The sequence below is a fragment of the Pleurodeles waltl genome, chromosome 8, assembly GCF_031143425.1.
Source record: "Pleurodeles waltl isolate 20211129_DDA chromosome 8, aPleWal1.hap1.20221129, whole genome shotgun sequence".
In the NCBI taxonomy this organism is placed as follows: domain Eukaryota; kingdom Metazoa; phylum Chordata; class Amphibia; order Caudata; family Salamandridae; genus Pleurodeles; species Pleurodeles waltl.
Window position 1 is genome coordinate 1,257,721,803 of NC_090447.1, and position 19,356 is coordinate 1,257,741,158.

The 19,356-nt window shown below is 44.8% G+C and overlaps 1 protein-coding gene across 1 annotated transcript in view; it reads right to left on the bottom strand.

Annotated features, from left to right (window-relative positions):
• B3GLCT (beta 3-glucosyltransferase) overlaps positions 1-19,356 on the bottom strand; it is a 902,740-nt gene that overhangs the window by 840,030 nt on the left and 43,354 nt on the right. Inside the window, exon 2 of the mRNA XM_069205575.1 lies at positions 4,907-4,962. Within this exon, the coding sequence (XP_069061676.1) occupies positions 4,907-4,962 (56 nt within the window). The remainder of the gene's footprint in view (positions 1-4,906; positions 4,963-19,356) is intronic.

The window sequence follows — 19,356 nt, forward strand, 5'->3', positions numbered from 1 at the left end:
CAGGGCAGACCTCCTCTCGCAGTCGCAGGGGCAGGTTTTACACCCCAACCTCCAGAGTCTGCACCTACATGCTTGGAGATTGAACGGGGCAACCTGAGTTCCTTCTCTCTCCCACCTGATGTAGTGGATGTTATCTTAGCGGCCAGGCGACACTCCACTAAATCTATCTACGCTAATAGGTGGTCTAATTTTGTTATGTGGTGTGGAGAGAGACAGATTGATCCCTTACATGCTCATCTGTCACATGTTTTGTCTTTTGCACTGTCTCTAGCGCAGAAAGGTTGTGCAGTAGCTACCATTAAGGGTTATTTGTCGGCCTTGTCAGCCTTCATTTGTCTTCCAGACCAACCATCGTTATTTAAATCCCCTATTGTTCTCAGATTCTTGAAAGGTCTTCTGAATCAATATCCTCCAAAACCATTCGTTATGCCTCAATGGGATTTGTCCTTGGTCCTGACTTTCCTTATGGGGTCCCCTTTTGAGCCTATGCATTCTTGCCCCTTAAGGTATTTGGTTATTAAAACAGTATTCCTGGTAGCTATAACATCTGCAAGGAGAGTGAGTGAGTTGCAGGCCTTATCGGTTAAACCCCCTTATATAACGTTTTATGGGGATAAGGTGGTGTTGAGGACCAAGGCTGCTTTCCTTCCGAAGGTTGTTTCACCCTTCCATTTGGCTCAGACAATCACTTTGTCCACGTTTTATCCTCCGCCTCATCCTTCAAAGGAGGAAGAAAGACTACATCGCCTGGACCCAAAAAGGGCGTTGAGCTTCTATATCGACAGAATGAAGGATATCAGGCTGGAGGATCAGCTGTTTGTCGGATACGTGGGCAAGAGGAGAGGAAAGGCAGTCCACAAGAGAACACTCTCCAGGTGGGTTGTTCTTTGCATTAAAATCTGTTACTCTTTGGCAAAGAAGGATCCGCCTGAGGGCATTAGAGCTCACTCCACCAGAGCTAAGTCGGCCTCTTCGGCCTTGGCCAGGGGTGTTCCTGTGGTTGACATCTGCAAGGCCGCAACTTGGTCGTCCCTTCACACTTTTGTGAAACATTACTGTTTGGACTCTGAGGTCAGAAGGGACGGTCATTTTGCACGGTCAGTGCTGCAGGATTTCTTGGTTTGACCATTTAGGCACCCACCGCCGGGCGTGGTACTGCTTTGGGACTCTATTCATCAGGTGAGGAATCCACAGGTAGTTGTATCCATCAGAAGAACGAGTTACTTACCTTCGGTAACGACTTTTCTGGTGGATACATTAGCTACCTGTGGATTCCTCACGGTCCCACCCGCCTCCCCGTTGCCTTTTTGGTCTCTCCAAGCAATCCTTGAGTGTGCTCCTTTTGGTCTTCAAAGTTGCAATACATTTTGCATGTATGATATTTGTATATATGTGTATATTTATATATAAATCTATATATATATTGGGTATATACATGATTCGTATGTATAAATATATTTATTTGTTTAAAAAAAAAAAAAAAAAAAAAGAAAAAGGTTATATTAAATCTACAGCTATTTTATTGCAATGTTGTGTGATTTACAATATTAAGAGATGTTGCTTTGCTCTTTCATTGCATTGGGTTATTATTATTATTCTCATGCACGTAAAAAATGTTGGTACTGTCATCGGCACGTCGGCGAGGACTTCTTATTGCCTGTATGACGTCAGACGGCGTCGCGTGGGCTAGAGTGACGTCCTCGTCGACGTGCAGAGACTAGTAAGAAGATTTCCGTCAAATGCTGGCGCCATGGGAGTATTCATCAGGTGAGGAATCCACAGGTAGCTAATGTATCCACCAGAAAAGTCGTTACCGAAGGTAAGTAACTCGTTCAACTGGCTTCAACTAGGAGGTCTAGGATCTAAACAGCAACCGTCTGCAGGAAAGACTCCTGGACCAGCCTCAAGAGCTTCCACGGGAACAGGATCAGGACAGGGAATGACACGCAGACTATGTCTGCCATTCGCCACGAGCTTCAGTGCCTGCTCACGAATTGCCTTTGGGTGCATGGACTCACACTTGGCGCAGGCCTTGGGGTCGTGCTCTCAGGCCCTGCCCATCCTTTGGGGGCGGAGGGGCCACGCCCCCCCAACCTTTTGCCCCTCATGAAGAGTGTCTGTCAGGCTGAACAAAGGTCTTAATTTTCAGCTCAGACAGCCAGGAGTGAGATATGCGTGATTTGCGCAGACTCCTGGCTGCCTGAGCTGAACTTTGCTGGGCTGAGGAGGTCACAGCTTGTATGGGCGTGACCTCCTCGGCTCAGCAAAGGTGCCTCGAGGCCCTCTCCCCTGGGTGACGAGGAAAGCGTCACCCATTGACACTCACCCTGGGTGCTTCAGATTTAAGCCCTGAAGCGCCCAGGGCAAGTGTCAATCAGTGACACTTCATCACAGAGTGGGGTGGGGTCAGCAGTCTCACTGACCCCCATCCCACTCTGTGTTTGAATGGTATGAGTGTTAATGGATGTGCATACGTGTGTGTGTGAAAGAATGAGGGTGTGTGAACTTTTAAAATGAATGTTTGGTGCGTGCGTGCATGTTTGAATGTAATGAGTGTTGTTAATGGATGTGTGTGCGTGCGTGTCTGTGTGTAAAAGAATGAGTGTGTGTGTGCTTACCGCCCGCCCCCCTCCCTCCTAAAGCTGCCGGCCGCCACTGCGTGCTCTGGCCCCAGGCACAAGAAACAAATCAGGTGGGGATCCAACACCATCTGACAATGAAAATACTCACAAGCCTGAAACTGAGAGTTTCATAGGGACATGTCCCTAGAGTATCGGGAGCAAGCTAAAAAAAAACAGAATTGAAAAAAGTTGCTCAAAAAGTGGCCAAGATAGTTATCCAGATCTGCAGTGTGGGCGTGGAAAGAAAGGACCTGATGTACATGCGCATGGGTGGCCCTTATGAAGGCACTGCAGCAACACTTCTGAAGCAGATAGTGTCGACACTACTGGCACACAGAGGTACTGCTGAAGGTTTTCCAGATTCAGTCTGAGGCCTGGGGGAGATTCTAAGGTAAGGAATCTGAGGTTAGAGTCTCTATCATATCTTGCTTTCCACTGCTGTGACGTTACAATGTTCCTTCTTTGAACTGGAGCCTGCTTCCTTAGCTCAATGTTTTTTACTTTCAAAGATTTCAATTTCAAAAGTCTGTTCACAATAGAAGACGAATTTGGAACCCAAATACAGCATAAAACTGTAGTTAGATAACTCTGAATAACGGGGATGGGTCAGATTTTATGTGGTGTCACTTCCGCTTCCCCATTTTTCAAATGAATTGAAGTAATTGCTGCAAGGCGTCTACTACGCTTAACATTGCCACCCCTTTAAAAAGTTACATTTCTTTCTAATGCATTGTTTTAAACTAAACACAACGTTATAGTAATAGTTTATTGCCTTACAGCGTCTATGCGAATGCCAGGGGGGTCTGTTTCGGATTTACGGGTACTGCAAGGGGTCTGGCAGGCGCAGTTAGCTTTTAAGTTCTTAATACATTCATAACAACCTCCAAATAATGACCTTAACTTGTCGCACGGGTTTCACTGTACTTCAAGTTAACTTGTATTTCCTAATATTTGCAGGCAGTAGAACCTGGTTAAGATATTGTTTAATATTAAAAACGGCCCTCTTCAACATACAGACGACAGTTAGTGGCAATCATAAAAGATGCTAGGTAAATATTCCCAGGTAACCCAATACAAAGGGTTTTCCCAACATATTTGTGCACGTAAGTGCTTTGTATTTTAATTAAATGAAGGCTTCTAGGACAATCTGAACATTATTACAATGCAACGTAAATAATACTCCTTAATTGCCATTGACAAATTCTGGAGTTTTCTGACAAGTTTGTTTTACTATCACCACCAGTTTAAGCTGAAAAGACCTGCACGAAGTGCCTTCCAGCCATTAATGCGTGAAGCCGCATGCAAACATGTCGGTAAGCAACTCTGCATGAGCATTTAGCGCCAAATAAAAGTGGTCCCATTAGCGAATCAAATAGCTAAAAAAAGTTGCGCTCATTTGCAAATCAGTGCAGTTTCGAACTTGCGAAGATAAAGAGTACATGTGCTTTGCAAGGTATGGGAGACGACATGCATTTGTGCTTGCTGCAAGCAATATTTGCTGTAATACCAGAGAAATCAACAGTAAACGCATACGCCCTAAATAAAAAAAATCAGGACCACAAACAGCCAAAAACACGACTCACAATATGACTTGTCAGACCAGCCCTGCTGGTACTGCCAAATTGCCATACAGGCCAGTCCGGCCTTTATATTGTCTGTCCTATGTTTCCTCGGAAAGCCTTTGTTGCATGACGCCATGAGATTGCTACATGGCTCCCAGTGTTCACCCCCTGCAAAAACAACCCCACGACAATGCGTCATGCCTCTCTCACAACCCAACATCTCCCATGACTCTGATGGTCTGACTACCTCCACTGCTTATCTACCAAAGATCTCAAGCTCCTGCATCCACAGAACACCTAAGCAGTGGTTCCCAACCTGTGGTCGGGGGATCCCAGAGGGTCTGCGAAGCCTCCTCAGGGGGTCTGCCGCTGTTTAGAAAATTAAATAAGATTAACAGGTTAGGTCCCCAGCTTTCAGTATTGACTCAGTGGAGGTCCCCGAATTCCAATAATGATTCAGCAGGGGTCCCTGGGATCCAGTAATGGTAAAAGTCAAAAGGTTGGGAACCTCCGGCCTAAGATTTCCCAGCCTAAGCTGTCGTATATGACCACCAGCATCATGTCGAAATGTAAAGACATCCACCTCTTTACCGGCGATTTACAATTTTGCTTCAAACTGTCATTGTCAGTTTGCATAATGAATGCACTTTTTTCATTCAACGAGCGGAAACAAATGGTTCTCATCAACACAAAGGGAACGATCTCACTCTCTAATGCACTTACCTTTGGATCTGTGGTTTTCTGGAGTACGTCTTCTGTCGCACCACGTGGAATAAAAGCTAAAAAGAGGGAATTAAGATAAGCACAGATGATAAAGTTGTCTAATAAGTGATTACATTAGCAACAGGGCAGATGAGCATGTTACTGAATCGCAAAGAATGACTAAATAATGCTTCCCTGTTATACTGATAGCATACTGATTTGAAGGGAAGGACGTTTCCACCCCAACTGGTACAACAAGTAATGCAGTGATCCTACATGCGGGGATTCATAATCCAAGTCAAACCTGAAAGAATTTGCCTCTGCAGAAATACCCGAATTTATGACTGCCATGTGGAAAAAGGCGCAGTAACAACTACATCGAAAGCTATCCCAAAGCATTTGCTGTGGGTCTACAGGACGTCATAACATGAACCCAGGGGTGTAAGAATAATATTAGAGTGTGGGTGCTGAACTCGTCATATTATACCAGAAAAGATGACCAGGAAAGTACAATTGCTGAGTACGAAGAAACTGGGAGTGGCACAAGCACGGCACCTATTTTAAAGCTCTTATATAGTCAACATCACATTAGTGATATGTCTTTTACCGGTTGAATGGAACTAAAACAAAAATATTGTTATCTGGTGGGAACAAGGAAATCAGTTGCTGCCTACAGAAAGTGTGGCGCGGAGTGATCTTTTTTTGACACACAGACGTCTATTTTAAAAGTTTTTATTGCATTCAACTGGGAATTGTTGCATACATTCAAAAGTTCACAAGATAGTGCAATAAATGTGACCGAATAGGAAAAGGTTGTGAAAGTGGCAACATAGGTTTATGGGTTTTAGGCCTTTCACATAAACAGGTTATCGTACAAAGTACCCAAAACACAGACTGCCTGTGAATGAACACAAGAAACACAAATACCTCTGTTTGAGAAAGGGAAAAGAATGAGCGCAGAACGCCGCTATGAATTACAGAAGGGGCTGTCACTGAAAGCACTTATCCTCCCAATTAACTACAGTATTCACATTTTAGATCGCCTTCATTTCAGTCAGCCAGAGGGTCATCTTCCAGTCTTTAGGAGCAGTAGACCAAGCTAACTTCGAGAACAAGATAACGGTTAAGAATACATTTAAGGATACACGTCCACTCAGGAGGAGAGGGGCTGCGAGCAGCACATAAAGTACATGCACAAATGGAAAGGCTATACAATCAGGAGGAGCTTTAACACAATAATCACAGGGGACCAATTGAAAGAAATCAGATGGGACATTCAAACTGAGCTGAAAGGGGCACAAAAGGAGAATAGTATTTACTAAGGCTAGGTCATACAGCAGTCAGAAGACACAAACCTGTGCACAATAAGACCAGGATGGGCACGAAGCACAAATTCCAAGCAATGGGGGTAGGAATGTGGAAAAATGAAAGGAGATGGAGAAAGGATGAAGTAGCACAGAAAAATTCAGCAGGAACTTGTTTTGCAAGATTCACAAGTGTCACATAGCTTCACGGAAATGCTACATTGACGTGTTCACTCTCTGGAGAAGGTTATCAATTTGTTCCTTTTTGGTGTTTTGCTATTATTGTCTATCGCTTTGGAAATACCTCTGGATGGATTTGTAATATCTTTGAAAATTCTCTGTAGTTATCCTAAGCAGGCCCAAAACGTTTCATGTATCCCTTCCTCCCCTTCAGGGAAGCAAGGGGAAAATACCTGCCTCAATGCCAGAGGCGGCTGGTGACCTTTAAAAGTAGTGGGGGGTAAGCTTTGGCTCGAATTGCAAAGAGCTTTTTCCTTCAAGGGTTCTCTCACACTTTCTTGCACTAAGTTTACTGTCTCACTTGGTCTCACTAATTCACACAGTCTCACTCATTCTACTCTAGCCCACTCTATCTCACATGTAAGAAATGGGGCCTCTAGTTGGCAGTCAGTTTACATCCTGTCCAAGTAGGGACCCTCACTCTAGTCGGGGTAAGGGTAATAAACAGCTCAGATAAGCCCTGATCACCCCCTTCGTAGCGTAGCACAAGAAGTCAGGCTTATCTCAGAGGAAATATGTAAAATATTTGTACAAACACACACAGTAACACAGTAAAAACACCACAAAAGGACTACACACCATTTTAGAAAAATAGCCAATATTTATCTAAATCAAACAAGACCAAAACGACAAAAATCCAACATACACAAGCAAACATGAATTTTTACATTAAAAGAGTCTTAATCCATAGAAATCAATGGATGCGTTGTTTTTGCACAAAGTACCTGGTATGCATCATAAATAAAGCTGCATGGGCGAGCGTGTGTGGAAAAGCAAGTGATGTGTCAATTCCTTATTCGCAAGTGGGGCCGTCCTCGCAAGGAAGGGATGCGTCGATTTCCGCACAAGCAGCTTCAGGTCTGTGCTTGGATGTGAAAGATTTTGACACCCAGGGTGGATGTGTGAAAAATTCTGACGCGTTGTGCGAAGGGTCCGCATTGAGAACAGGCGTTGCGTCGCAGGCGCTGTGTCGAATGTTCAGCTGCGGGACAGGCGCTGCCTTGATGATGCGCACAGAGTGGTGCGTGGATTTTCCCTCGCAAGTTACTAGTTTCCACTTCTAAGGGTTCAGGGACTGGATTTTGCACCACTTAGCAAGTCGGGACTCTTAGCAGAAGGGCCCAGGCGCTGGCAGATGAAGTCTTTGATATCCCAGAGACTTCAGATTAGGGGGCAAGCTCAGTCCAAACCCTTGGAGAAACTTCACAAGCAGGATTTCAGAAGGCAAAGTCCAGTCCTTTCCCTCTTAAGGCAGAAGCAGGCCAGCACAGCAAAGCAACAGGCAGAGCGGCAGGTCCTCCTTAAGCATCAAGATCTTCTCCTTGGCAGAGGTTCCGCTTGATCCAGAAGCGATCTAAAGTTATGTGGTCAGCAGTCCAATACTTATACTCATTTCTGCCTTTGAAGTAGGCAAACTTAAAAGGAAAGTATTTGTAGTGCACATGCCTCTTCCTTGCCCTGCCCCAGACACACACCAGGGGATTGGAGATTGTACTGTGAGAGGACAGGCACAGCCCTTTCAAGTTCAGGCGTCAGCTCCTCCCTCCCACTCTACCCCATGAAGACTCATCAGGATATGCAGAACACACCTCAGCTACTCTGTGTCACTGTCTAGAGTGAACTCACAAACAGCCCAACTGTCAGTCTGGCTCAGACATGTATTCAGCAGCCAAGCAGAGGCACAGAATGGTTAAGCAAGAAAATGCTCACTTTCTAAAAGTGACATTTTCAAACTTACAATCTGAAAAACAACTTTAACAAAAGATGTACTTTTAAATTGTGAGTTCAGAGACCCTAACTCCACATCTCCATCTGCTCCCAATGGGAAATTGCACTTAAAAGATATTTAAAGACAATCCCCATGTTAACGTATGGGAGAGATAGGCCTTACAAGAGTAAAAAACGAATCTGGAAGTATTTCACTACTTGGACATGTAAAACACACCAGTACATGTCCTACCTTTTAAATACACTGCACCCTGCCGATGGAGCTGCCTTGGGCCTACCTCGGGGTGACCTTTGAACTTGCAGCACACAACCGCACACACAGACACTGCAGTGTCAGTTCTGAGACAGGTTTACAGGGCTACTCATGTGGGTGATACAAATTAGTGTTGCAGGCCCACTAGTAGCATTTGATGTACAGGTCCTGGGCACACATAGTGCACTTTACTAGGGACTTACCAGTAACTCTAATATGCCAAATCATGAATAAACCAATCACCAATCAAATTTAGACAGAGAGCATGTGTACTTTAGCACTGGTTAGCAGTGATAATGTGCCCTGGTACTAAAGCCAACAAAAACAAGTCAGAACAAATATGAGGAAGGAGGCAAAAAGTTTTGGGATAACCCTGCAAAAAGGGCCAGGTCCTACCTCACTCAACCCCAGTCATTCTCACGCATTCTGAACTAGTCTTACTGTGATTCAGTCTGAAACACAGTAACACTCAGTTACACGCTATGTCATTCTCCCTGACTTGCTTACATTCATTCTCACACATACTGGTTCTTTCTGTCACTCATTCTTACCCGCTGTAACTCATCCCTTCACCAACTTGCTCTCATTTTAACTCACACACATACATGCTCACAGGGCTGGGATTTCACCAGCTCTTAACAGTATGTGTGATGGATTACGGAGGCACCTTCATGCACCTGTGTCAGCAATCAAACAATGTCACCAGCTGCCTCAGTTTGTTCCTGGACCGGAAGCGGTACTGCATTTTATTTGTATTATATCAAGAGTGAATAATTATTTACTCTTGATACAATAAAAATAGACTACAAGACAAGGAGGGTGTAGTGTAGCTATGGAGCCCTTAAAGGGGAGCAGCCAATGGTCCAGGGACACCTATCCGTCAAGCCAAACCATCCATTCAATCATCCATCCATCCAACCATCAATCCTTTTGCTCATCCATCCATCCTTTCGCTCCATCTATCCATCCTTTCACTCCATCCATCCATCATCCTTCTTTTGGCTCATACATCTATCAACCCTTTAGCTCAGCCATATGCCTTATACCCATCCATCCACCCTTCATCTCATCCATCCATTCATACATACATCCCTCCATTTACCCTTTCATTCAGCCATCCATCTTTTCGCTCAATCATCCATCTATACATCTATTCATCTATCCATCAATTCACCCTTTCACTCATCCACTCAAGACATCCATTGTTTTACTCATCCATAATCACATACATCCTTTCACCCATCCATTCTTACTTTCACTCCATCCATCCATCCTTTCATCTATTTACCCTTCCACTCATCAATCCAGGTTTTCACCCATTCTACCATCCATCAATCCATTCATCCATCCTTTCTCTCATCATCCATCAACCCATCCATCCAGTCTCCCTTTCACCCGTACACCCTCCCTGCCTTTCACTCACTCTTCAATTCTTATGTCCATCCTTTCACTCATCCATCCATGCCTCTATCCATCCACCATTCCGTTCATCCAGCCATCCTTCCTTTCACTCGCTCCCCCTCCCAAATTAATTAGGAGCCTTTGTCTGCCAAGCTGCAGACAGAAGAGGCCCACCAAGAACCACTCACCACTGTAACACTGTATCCCTCTCGCTTAAAAAACAGCATTACTTTACTCGTGCCATAAAGCTTTATACACAGATCACGGGATCTCCACTGGATGCTCCATCGCTTTTACTCTTTTCACTGCAGGTCTCAATCAGAGTCAGACTTCAAATGTCCAAGAGGTCCAAGTATCTTCAAAGCCCCCTGAATCAGTAAGCAAAGCAGATGGTGGGTGTGCTAAGAGACCACAACAGCAGAGGCACGGCCTTTGAGGTCTGCACCGTACAACTTTCACCTCCTGACTGACACTAAGCTGTTGTAGGTATGTGGTATTTGTATACAGCAAACCTACCTGAAAAGCAGTGGGGCACTGCACTGGGTGCAAGGCAAATACACAGTGTGTGACTCAAGAGGTAGGTGATTTTTAAGACTGAAAAGAACCATTACTTCCTCAGGATATAGTATTCTACAAATAGATAATGTGAGAAATTTGGTTACTGGTTGAGGGAGGTGGAACCCTACTTGAGCAGCAACCACAATCCTTGTCAAATTGAGGCACAAGCAAACCCCAAATTGGCCTGTGCTCAACCCTCTGGTGGCTTAGCACGGAGCAGTCTATCTTAACTTGGAGGCATTGTGTACAGTATTTTTGCCGCACTTCAAACAGTAATAAAGTGAAACACAACACAAGAAAAAAATCCCAAAGCAATTTAGAGAATTAGAGTACATTTTAATAAACATAACAAGACCAAAATAACAAAACTGCAATCAGTGGAACCGGAAATATGCAATTTTAAAGATTTCCGTGAAAACAGCACCAAAAGGCATGAAGTCTCAACTGTGTATATCTGGTTGTGCTAGACTGGGACAAAGTCACAAGTTCAGCTCAACAGTGAATGAGCACAGGCCGGCTACATGGATCCAGTTAGACCCCTGAACAAGAGTACCTTGATTCCTGACTGAGGAGTGTTGTGAGGTCCCACACTGAGGATGCATTGTGAAGCATAGGTGATGCTTTGGTTCCGAGGAGCTGCAAAGCGGGTTCCTGCATCATCACCGAGGATTTTATCAACAAGGACTTTCAACAAAAACTCTGGCTTCAAGGATGCATTGAGCAGTTGAGACGATGTGTCGGTTCCGAGGAGCTGCAAGACTGTGATGCAAGAACCCACATCATTGACAAGGCTGCCATCGACAAGAGGTCTGCGATGAGAGCGCCTGCATCACGGAAGTTTCACACAGCGGCAGTTGTGATGCGAAATGCAAGGTCAATGCGGAGTCCTTGCACTGAGAAAATCCTTGCAGCAGGGGAAATGTATCAGTTGTGCTTGGAATTGCGCCACACAGCATAGGAGATGAGTTGGTTCTGTTGCATCCACAGATAGGCTGGCAGAGCATCTTGAGGTTCACTTCCAAGGGGCCAGGAATTGGGTGGCATCACTTGGCGGGGTATGATTTACTGATGGCAGAGCCCTGGTGGAGGGTTCAAGGTTGTTGGAGCCTTCTGTCCCTGAGGATCCAGTCAGGGGGCCAGCCAACTAGCCTTTGGAGTCACTCTGGGGTCCTGGGATCAACAGGTTCAGGTCCAGTCCTTCTCACCCAGGCAAGAGGGCAGGACAGCAGTCCTTCATAGCAGCAGTCCAGAAGAGTAGCAGTCCAGCAGAGTAGCAGTCCTTTCAGCAGCACAGCAGTCCTTCTTCCTGCCAGAGTATCCACAGGTCCAGACATATACTGAAGAGTTGGTGCCTGAGGCCCAATATTTATATAATGTGCCTCCTTTGAAGTGGAAGAAGCTTCTAGAGGTTTCCATTTTAACTGCACAGTCTTCCTGCATACCCTGCCATGGCTCCAGACTAAATACAAGAGGTATGCAGCCCTTTGTGTGGAGGTAGGACCCATTCTAAGCAAGTGTAAGTGGGGCTATGACCAACTCCGTCTTCCCATCCTGCCAGTGATGGCCCATCCAGGAACACCCTAGCGCTGTATTGGGTGTGGCTGTCTAGGAGATATACACAAAGCGGAAAAGGCAGCTACACCCAGTCATGGGAGCCAAAGACAGGCTGCAGGCATTGAATGGCTGAGGCAGAAAAATCTCAACTTCCTAGAAGTAGACAAAACTGGAGCTCGACCGTTTAAGGAAAATGAGGGCTGGGGTACTTTAAAACAATACAAAAAAAAACAAATACCCTCTTATGCCACAAATTCAAGATTATTTCAAGACATTTTTTAAAATGCATTTATTTTTCAAACCAATAACACATGATTGATTAAAATTCAAATTTTATGTCTACAGTAAAGCAACAATTATTAGTCCACTTGTGGTAAAGAGAAGAGCACCGGTCCACCGTTTGACATATTGCAGTACACATCTAGGGGAAGTGACATGTTTGTTGTGTATAAGAACTACATTAGCCCTGATGGAGATACTTGATGTCCCCATGAAGATCGAAATGTGTTTACTTGCCCAAGATAGTGCTTCAGTGCCTTTTTAAGCTGTGATTGGATTCTCTTTTTTGGTTAAGGACACTATATGGTGCTGGGGCAGGAGATCCCCTATGAACTCATATAAAATAAATGAGGTTGCCTTTTTCTCACTTCCATAAAAAAGAATTGCATATAACAATTGATTGCAAGATTAACATTGTTTTTTACTGAGGACATTTAGGAATCTTGTGTTGTTGTAAAAGGTTTCAAGCACACTTCTTGTGTAAAATTTGAAAACGCAAATGGAAATCATGAATGTTTATAAAAAGAGTCGACATGAGTTCCAATTTTTTTCACTGAGAATCCTCTTTAAACTTGTGTTAATGGTTTCTTCTAGAATTAGTTCAAAAGAGCCCTGAAGTTTTTGGGTTGAGACATATTGAATGGTGTCTGCATGTCTGTCTTGAAACAACATTGAATCTACAGTATACTAGGGTATTTATTTACTTTGTATTATAACTTCCTATAAGTGGCGTTTTCAAAATTTGTAATTTAAAATTCGACTTTACCATAACAGAGGATTTTTCATAACCATTCCAAAGATATCAAACATGAACTGGTCACCTGTTTCCATTTGAAAGCTGCAGCCTATAAATGTAGTACGGTAACTTGAGTGTTACTCTATGGGAGAAGCAGGCTTGCAGTAGTGCAAAATGAAGAGTTTTTCACTACCAGGACATGTAAAACTTTAAAAGTACATGTCCTGCTTCTTAAATACACTACAACCTGCCCTCGGGACTGTCTTGGGACTACCCTAATGGTAACATAAGTATTAAAAAGGAAAGTTTGGGCCTGGCAATAGGTTTATCTTGTCAAGTCGAAATGGCACTGTTCAATGGCAGGCCTAAGACATGTTTGGGTGGCACAATCAGTGCTGCAGACCCACTAGTAGTGTTTAATTTATAGGTCATGTGCTCAGGTAGTGCCACTTTACTAGGTACTTACATGTAAATTAAATATGCCAATTGGGTATACGCCAATACTACCATCTACATCGGAGAGAGCACTTTAGCACTGGTTAGCAGACGTAAAGTGTGCAGAGTCCTAAGGCCAGCAAAGACAAAGTCAGCAAAACAGGAGGGTTGAAGGCAAAATGTTAGGGGGGGAACCATAACTAGGATGCCAGGTCTAAATGATTTGTCTTCAGCACTTTCCTACACTGAAGCAGGTGTAGGCAGTCATGATGAACAAAGGAATGTTGTTCCAGATTTTGGGTTCATAGGTTAAGAAGGCTGTTGCCTTGTTTTTCTTTTTTAATAAGCAAGTCCTGTGTCTCGTCTGCATGTCTGACAAACAGAAAAGAAAGCACTGAAGCCTTATTGGAAAGGTTATTTTCTTATTAAAAGCAGCAAATGCTTCCATGGCACAAGAACATGTTTGTGGGAGGATCTTCTAATGAGCACAAGAGTGCGCTCCCATAGTCACAGAGTAGGCTTATAAGAATCCTATTAAAGATGTGGAGAAAGTATTAGGATAAAGAAGGATATGGGAGGCTTTTATCTGGCTGTCACAAAATGAAGATTGTTCACAAGAGTTCAATTGGTAGAAGCATTCACAGGGAGGAATAAGTGAAATACCAGTTCACAATACAACAACATGTTGATATTTATATAGCATAGACCTAACTGGGAAGCAAAGGAACATTGTACTTTTTGAGAAGGATCTCAAGAGAGGGTTAAATGTTTGAATTATCACAAATTTACAATAACTTTTCACAAATTTAAATTTTAAGCACATTGAAATTAAGTGATCTGTATAGAACTGCACACTTTTCAGTCAAATACCAAGCTGGATTCAAATCCAGGTCTCCAGGCATCCAGATGCCAGTCAGTGACCAAAATGTTTCTTTGGAGATTAGTACCCACAACATCCACTACTATCACTGGCATCGCCCAATGACAAGGTGACAGGCAGATGTCTGGTGAATAAGGGAACAAAGGGAAAGGGTGAAATGTGCTTTATAGTTTCCTGTAGTTTCATTGCTATCCTACTTGTTTGCACGTCACCCACTCTGCCATCTCCCATTTCACACTCCTTCTCTCTTCTTTACCAATGAAGTGACATTCTCCTTTCATTTTTCTTCACTTTGCCCTCCATATTCTATCTTTACATTTTCACACTCTTCTCTTTCACTGTTCTCTATCTTATCTCTCTATTTCTATCGCTCCACCCACAATTGCTTCCATCAGACTCTTCTCTCTCACTCTCATCCTACCTCCCACCTTCCCTTCACTTCCTATCAGAGACAGTCCATGCTGGAAACTAACCTGGATGAGAAACCTATGGTACCTCCACAGAATAGCAGCTGGTGCCAAGTATCTAAATCCCCATAAAAGATCACCTTTTACATTGTTGGAATTCACAGATCAACCCAGTCCCTGAACTGGTGCACCTCAGTCTGCGAAGGAACATGACTATCTGTTTAGGGGCTCATTTCTATGTATACAGGGAATCAGCTCTGTTTCAGTGCAAGAGAGCAACTGTCTGTAAATTAGCTCAAATTAATATCTGTATGAGCTCAGCTCCATCTGTGCAGTGGTGCAGCATTATGTATGCAGAGACTCCGCTGTATCTGCATTGGGGCTCAGCTCTACAAAAACATGGGGGACTGCTTGTGACAGAGTTCCACTCTTTCTGCTTGCACAGTAACTAACTTTAACAGTGCAGGAACTCATTTTACGTCTCCTAGGTGTTCATCCCTATCTTCAGACAAGCATTCGACTTTAGATGTAGGTTCCTCTCTGCAATAGAATTGGCACAAAATGTGTCTTAATCCCTCGCAGGCTTAATCTATTAATTGATATGTTGTGCAGCAACTCACTAGACATGTGATACTTTGCAAAGGATTTGTACCTCATTTATATTTCCCTATTGTTGTAATCCACTCTACTGCACACTCTCTTCTTTCCCCTTCTTCCTCACCATCGACGTTATGTTGTGAATATATTCTTGGCGGTCATTGCTTTTAAGTCATTATGGTATTCCATTTGGTCTACCTTAGCAGCAGGGAACTTTAGGACAAGCAGGGAGTAGAGGTGGCGGAGGAGCCAACAGTAAATATAAATGGAAGTAGAGACAGAGGGAAGGAGCCACGGGTAAATAAAAAAGAAGACAAAGGTGAAATGTAAGGAGTGTGATATGGCAGGTAGAGAAAAATGAAAAGGGAGGAGAACAAAGAGCAGGCAAGGAGGCAGCGGCATGTAGAGAGTTACATCAGGGACCGAGGGCAGTATGAACAATGATGATGCCCAGGTGACGACGTATGCATGAAGCAATAGTAGTTGAAATGCACTACAGCACATAGAAAGGAAAGAGTCGGCTTGAGCAGAAAAGCAAAAAGCAAACTGTTGCTACAGAGCTGAAGGTCTTACAGAAGGGTTGACTGGCCACCTTCAGTTGCTTATTGCTATACTTAGGTGTTAAAGTGGTATTGGTGAAGTGAACCCTGAGCTTAGACATGTACGAATTACAAAATAATTAAGTAATACTATCTAAAAATGTGCTGTCATTCACAATATAGTTCCCTATTCTGACCACATAATTTTATCAACCCTGCTGCATTATTTGGTCATCCCCTATCACATAATTCCAGCGGCCCTGTTAATAAGCGCAGATGCCGCCCACCAGCAGCCACCAAAACAAAGTACTGCCCAAACCAGGCAATCAATGCCTATTGAGCTAAAAAGGCTTTAGCCCCAAGCAACTGACCTGCCCCCTTAACCCCTCGCCCCCTCCTGTTGTGATTCTAAGCCCAGGCTGCTGCAGCGTCCAGCACACATACACAGTTCTTTAGGTGATGTGTGCTGTGCTGCGCTCATGATGGGGCCTCAATGATCACTCATACTAGGTATTTTGCAGGTCATCTATAGAAAGTCATGGTGAGTTGCAATTTGTGCCCACCATTATACTGATTAGGTAGGTAAGATTGTGACTCACTACTTTTGTGACACAATCTATTACTAAATAGGTCGGTTAGCAAAATCCATTTCCATTTGCAAAACGTTGGTGCTCAGTTTTAAACCACCTTTTGCCAGTTGATATTTGGTACATCACACTGTTAGAGTTTAGGATAACAGAAGTGCTTTAAATATATCTATATTTGCAGCAATATGTAATTATGCTATACCTAGTGCAAAGGTTTTTATTAGGGTTCGATTAGAAGGACACACTTCGGAATATTACTGATAACACTACTACTTTTGATACCATGTAGCCTAAAATGACTCCATCAATTCAAGCCATACATTGGCTTCTAAATAAGCCTTTAGGTTTGCTGATTAACCAATTGCACACATTTAAGTTTATTTCAGGTAGGCCACTCAGGTAGAGAATCGTCAATCCGTTTTAGGAATCCCCACTTGAGTGGCCAGGATTTCAGTGTTGTGACTGCAGCCACAGAGCGCTACAGACTTGCTGGGTGCGCATTGTTTTTTAAGCATCCACTCCGCAAATGTCTTTGTATTGATGAAAACTTGAAATTGTATTGTACTGAGAAAATAATCTTGTCGGTACACACACAAGCGTACACACACACCCACACACATATATATCAGGTTGTGAAAGCACCAAATAAATGTAAATAACTCATGCATTGTAAATTGTCTCTTATTGCTACTAAGACCTCTTTTATTTCAGGTACTTCTCAGGCCTCCAACTCTTCATAGGTTCTTTTCCAGGCAGTCTCCAATCTCATTAATCTGCCATATATGAAAAAGATTATGGCCCTCATTACGACCCAAGCGGTCGGTGATAAAGTGGCAGAAATACCGCCAACAGGCTGGCAGTAAGTACCACCAAATTATGACCATGGCGGTAATATCTCTGAAAGACAGCCAATGTACCACACCGACCGCCTGGGAGGAAACAACAGTCACCACAGCGGTAGCCACCTACAGCCAGGCGGAAGACAAAGTACCGCCCACCATATTATGACATGCCAAACCACCACCTTTTCCGGTGCGGTACCAACGCCATCAAAAGGCTGGCGGAAACAGAGCACAGAAGTGAAAGGACTCACCATTGGAGACACAGGGAAGAACCACACCGCCATGGAACCAGAAATGCAAGTCTTCCCGATGATCTTCTATGTTATGCTCCACCATGAACACCAATGCCGGCGAAGACGACAACTGTGCGTACAGCCACCTAGCACACAAGGGAGAGGGGGGGGGGAACGAGAGTAACACAACGACGCACAGCACACACCCCATTCACACAACCAGCTGCACAAGAAAAACAATGTACCCCCGTAAATCGTCTGAATAATGCAAGGACAACAGGAATTGACTAGAGTGATTGTAATAAGATCAATATCAAAAGTAATAATTTGATTTGGCAATGCAACCGATATGTACAAATGTGAAAAAAGGGACACTGCCTAGTCCTCAGTTCACAGGGGTCACATGGCCACAGGGCAAAGTCCAAGGCCCTACTTGTTCCCTACATTAATACGGGGAGAACCCTGCAGAGGCATCAGTTGGCAAACAGGCAGGCAGCTCAGGGAGAGCAGGGGGGGCACCTCAGCCAGATGCGAAAACAAGACCACTGGTTCTGGAGGGGGCAACATGCCCTGTGCTTGGTCCTGGGGAGTGCAAGGCCACAGTCCCTCAGGTGGGTGACTTTTCCACTGGTTCTGGAGGGGCCAACATGCCCTGTGCTTGGTCCTGAGGAGTGCAAGGCCTGCACCCTCCGATGGCTGCACTGTGGTGATGGTGGTTGTGGGAGGCTCCTGATCAGCCCCTGAACCCTCCGATGGCTGCACTGTGGTGGTGGTTGTGGGAGACTCCTGCTCAGCCCCTGCACCCTCCAATGGCTGCACTGTGGTGGTGGTGGTTGTGGGAGGCTCCTGCTCAGCCCATGCACTCACTGTCTGCACAACCACGGCTGGCGGTGGGAGCTCTGTGACAGCTGCTGGTGCAGGCTCCTTCCCCTTTTTCCTTGCTGGTGCAGGCTCTTTCCCCTTTCTGCTGGCGGGTGCAGGCTTCTTTCCCTTTCTGCTGGCTGATACAGACTCCTTCCCCTTTATGCTGCTTGGTGCAGGCTCCTTCCCCTTTCTGCTGGCTGGTGCAGGCTCCTTCCCCTTTCTGCTGGCTGGTGCAGGCTCCTTCCCCTTCAGTATTTGTGGCCTGGAATCCTTTCCAACACGAGTAGGTGCTGACGGAACTGGGCCCATTGACTGGCAGAGGTGCTTAGCTGGGTTCTTGATACCCTGGCCATACGTGCAGGACGGAGCGGGTAGGGAAGAGGTCAATTTTTAGGGACTTTGGGGCGAGAAGAGGGAGCAGAAATGGGAGTGGAGGATGAAGGAGTGGTTGTAGGAGGTGTTCGCCTACTGGATGTGAGGCCAGGTGCATGGGATGTATGCTGTTGTGAGGTGGATGGCTGTTGGGTGTCTGAGTGCTTGCGTCTGTGTACTTTAGGAGGGGGGACAGATACAGGGAGAGAGGACACAGAGGATGTGTGCATGGATGTTGTGGAGGTGTCTGCCAGTCAGGTGTGTGTTCTGCTTGGTGTGGTGATGATGCAGGTAGTGGATGATGATGTAGTGCATGCAGGTGTGAGTGCGGACGTAACTGGGTGGGAGGTGGAGGAGGGGGAGCCTGTGGAAATAGTGGATGTTTTTGTGTCTGCAACTGAGTGCCTGTGGGATGAAGTGTGGTACTTGTGTTTGCCTATAACACTCTTGGGTGTTGTCTTGTGTGCATGCTCGTTTAGCTGTGTGCTCGGGATGCGTTGCGGTTGATGGGAATGGGACTGGGAAGTGAGGAAGTGGAAGTTGGAGGGGGTACGGTTGAAACAGGGACAATGGCTGCCATCAGAGAGGAGGCCAGAGCCTGGATCGATCTCTGTTGGGCCGCCAATCCAGTGTGAATGCCCTCCAGGAATGCATTAGATTGT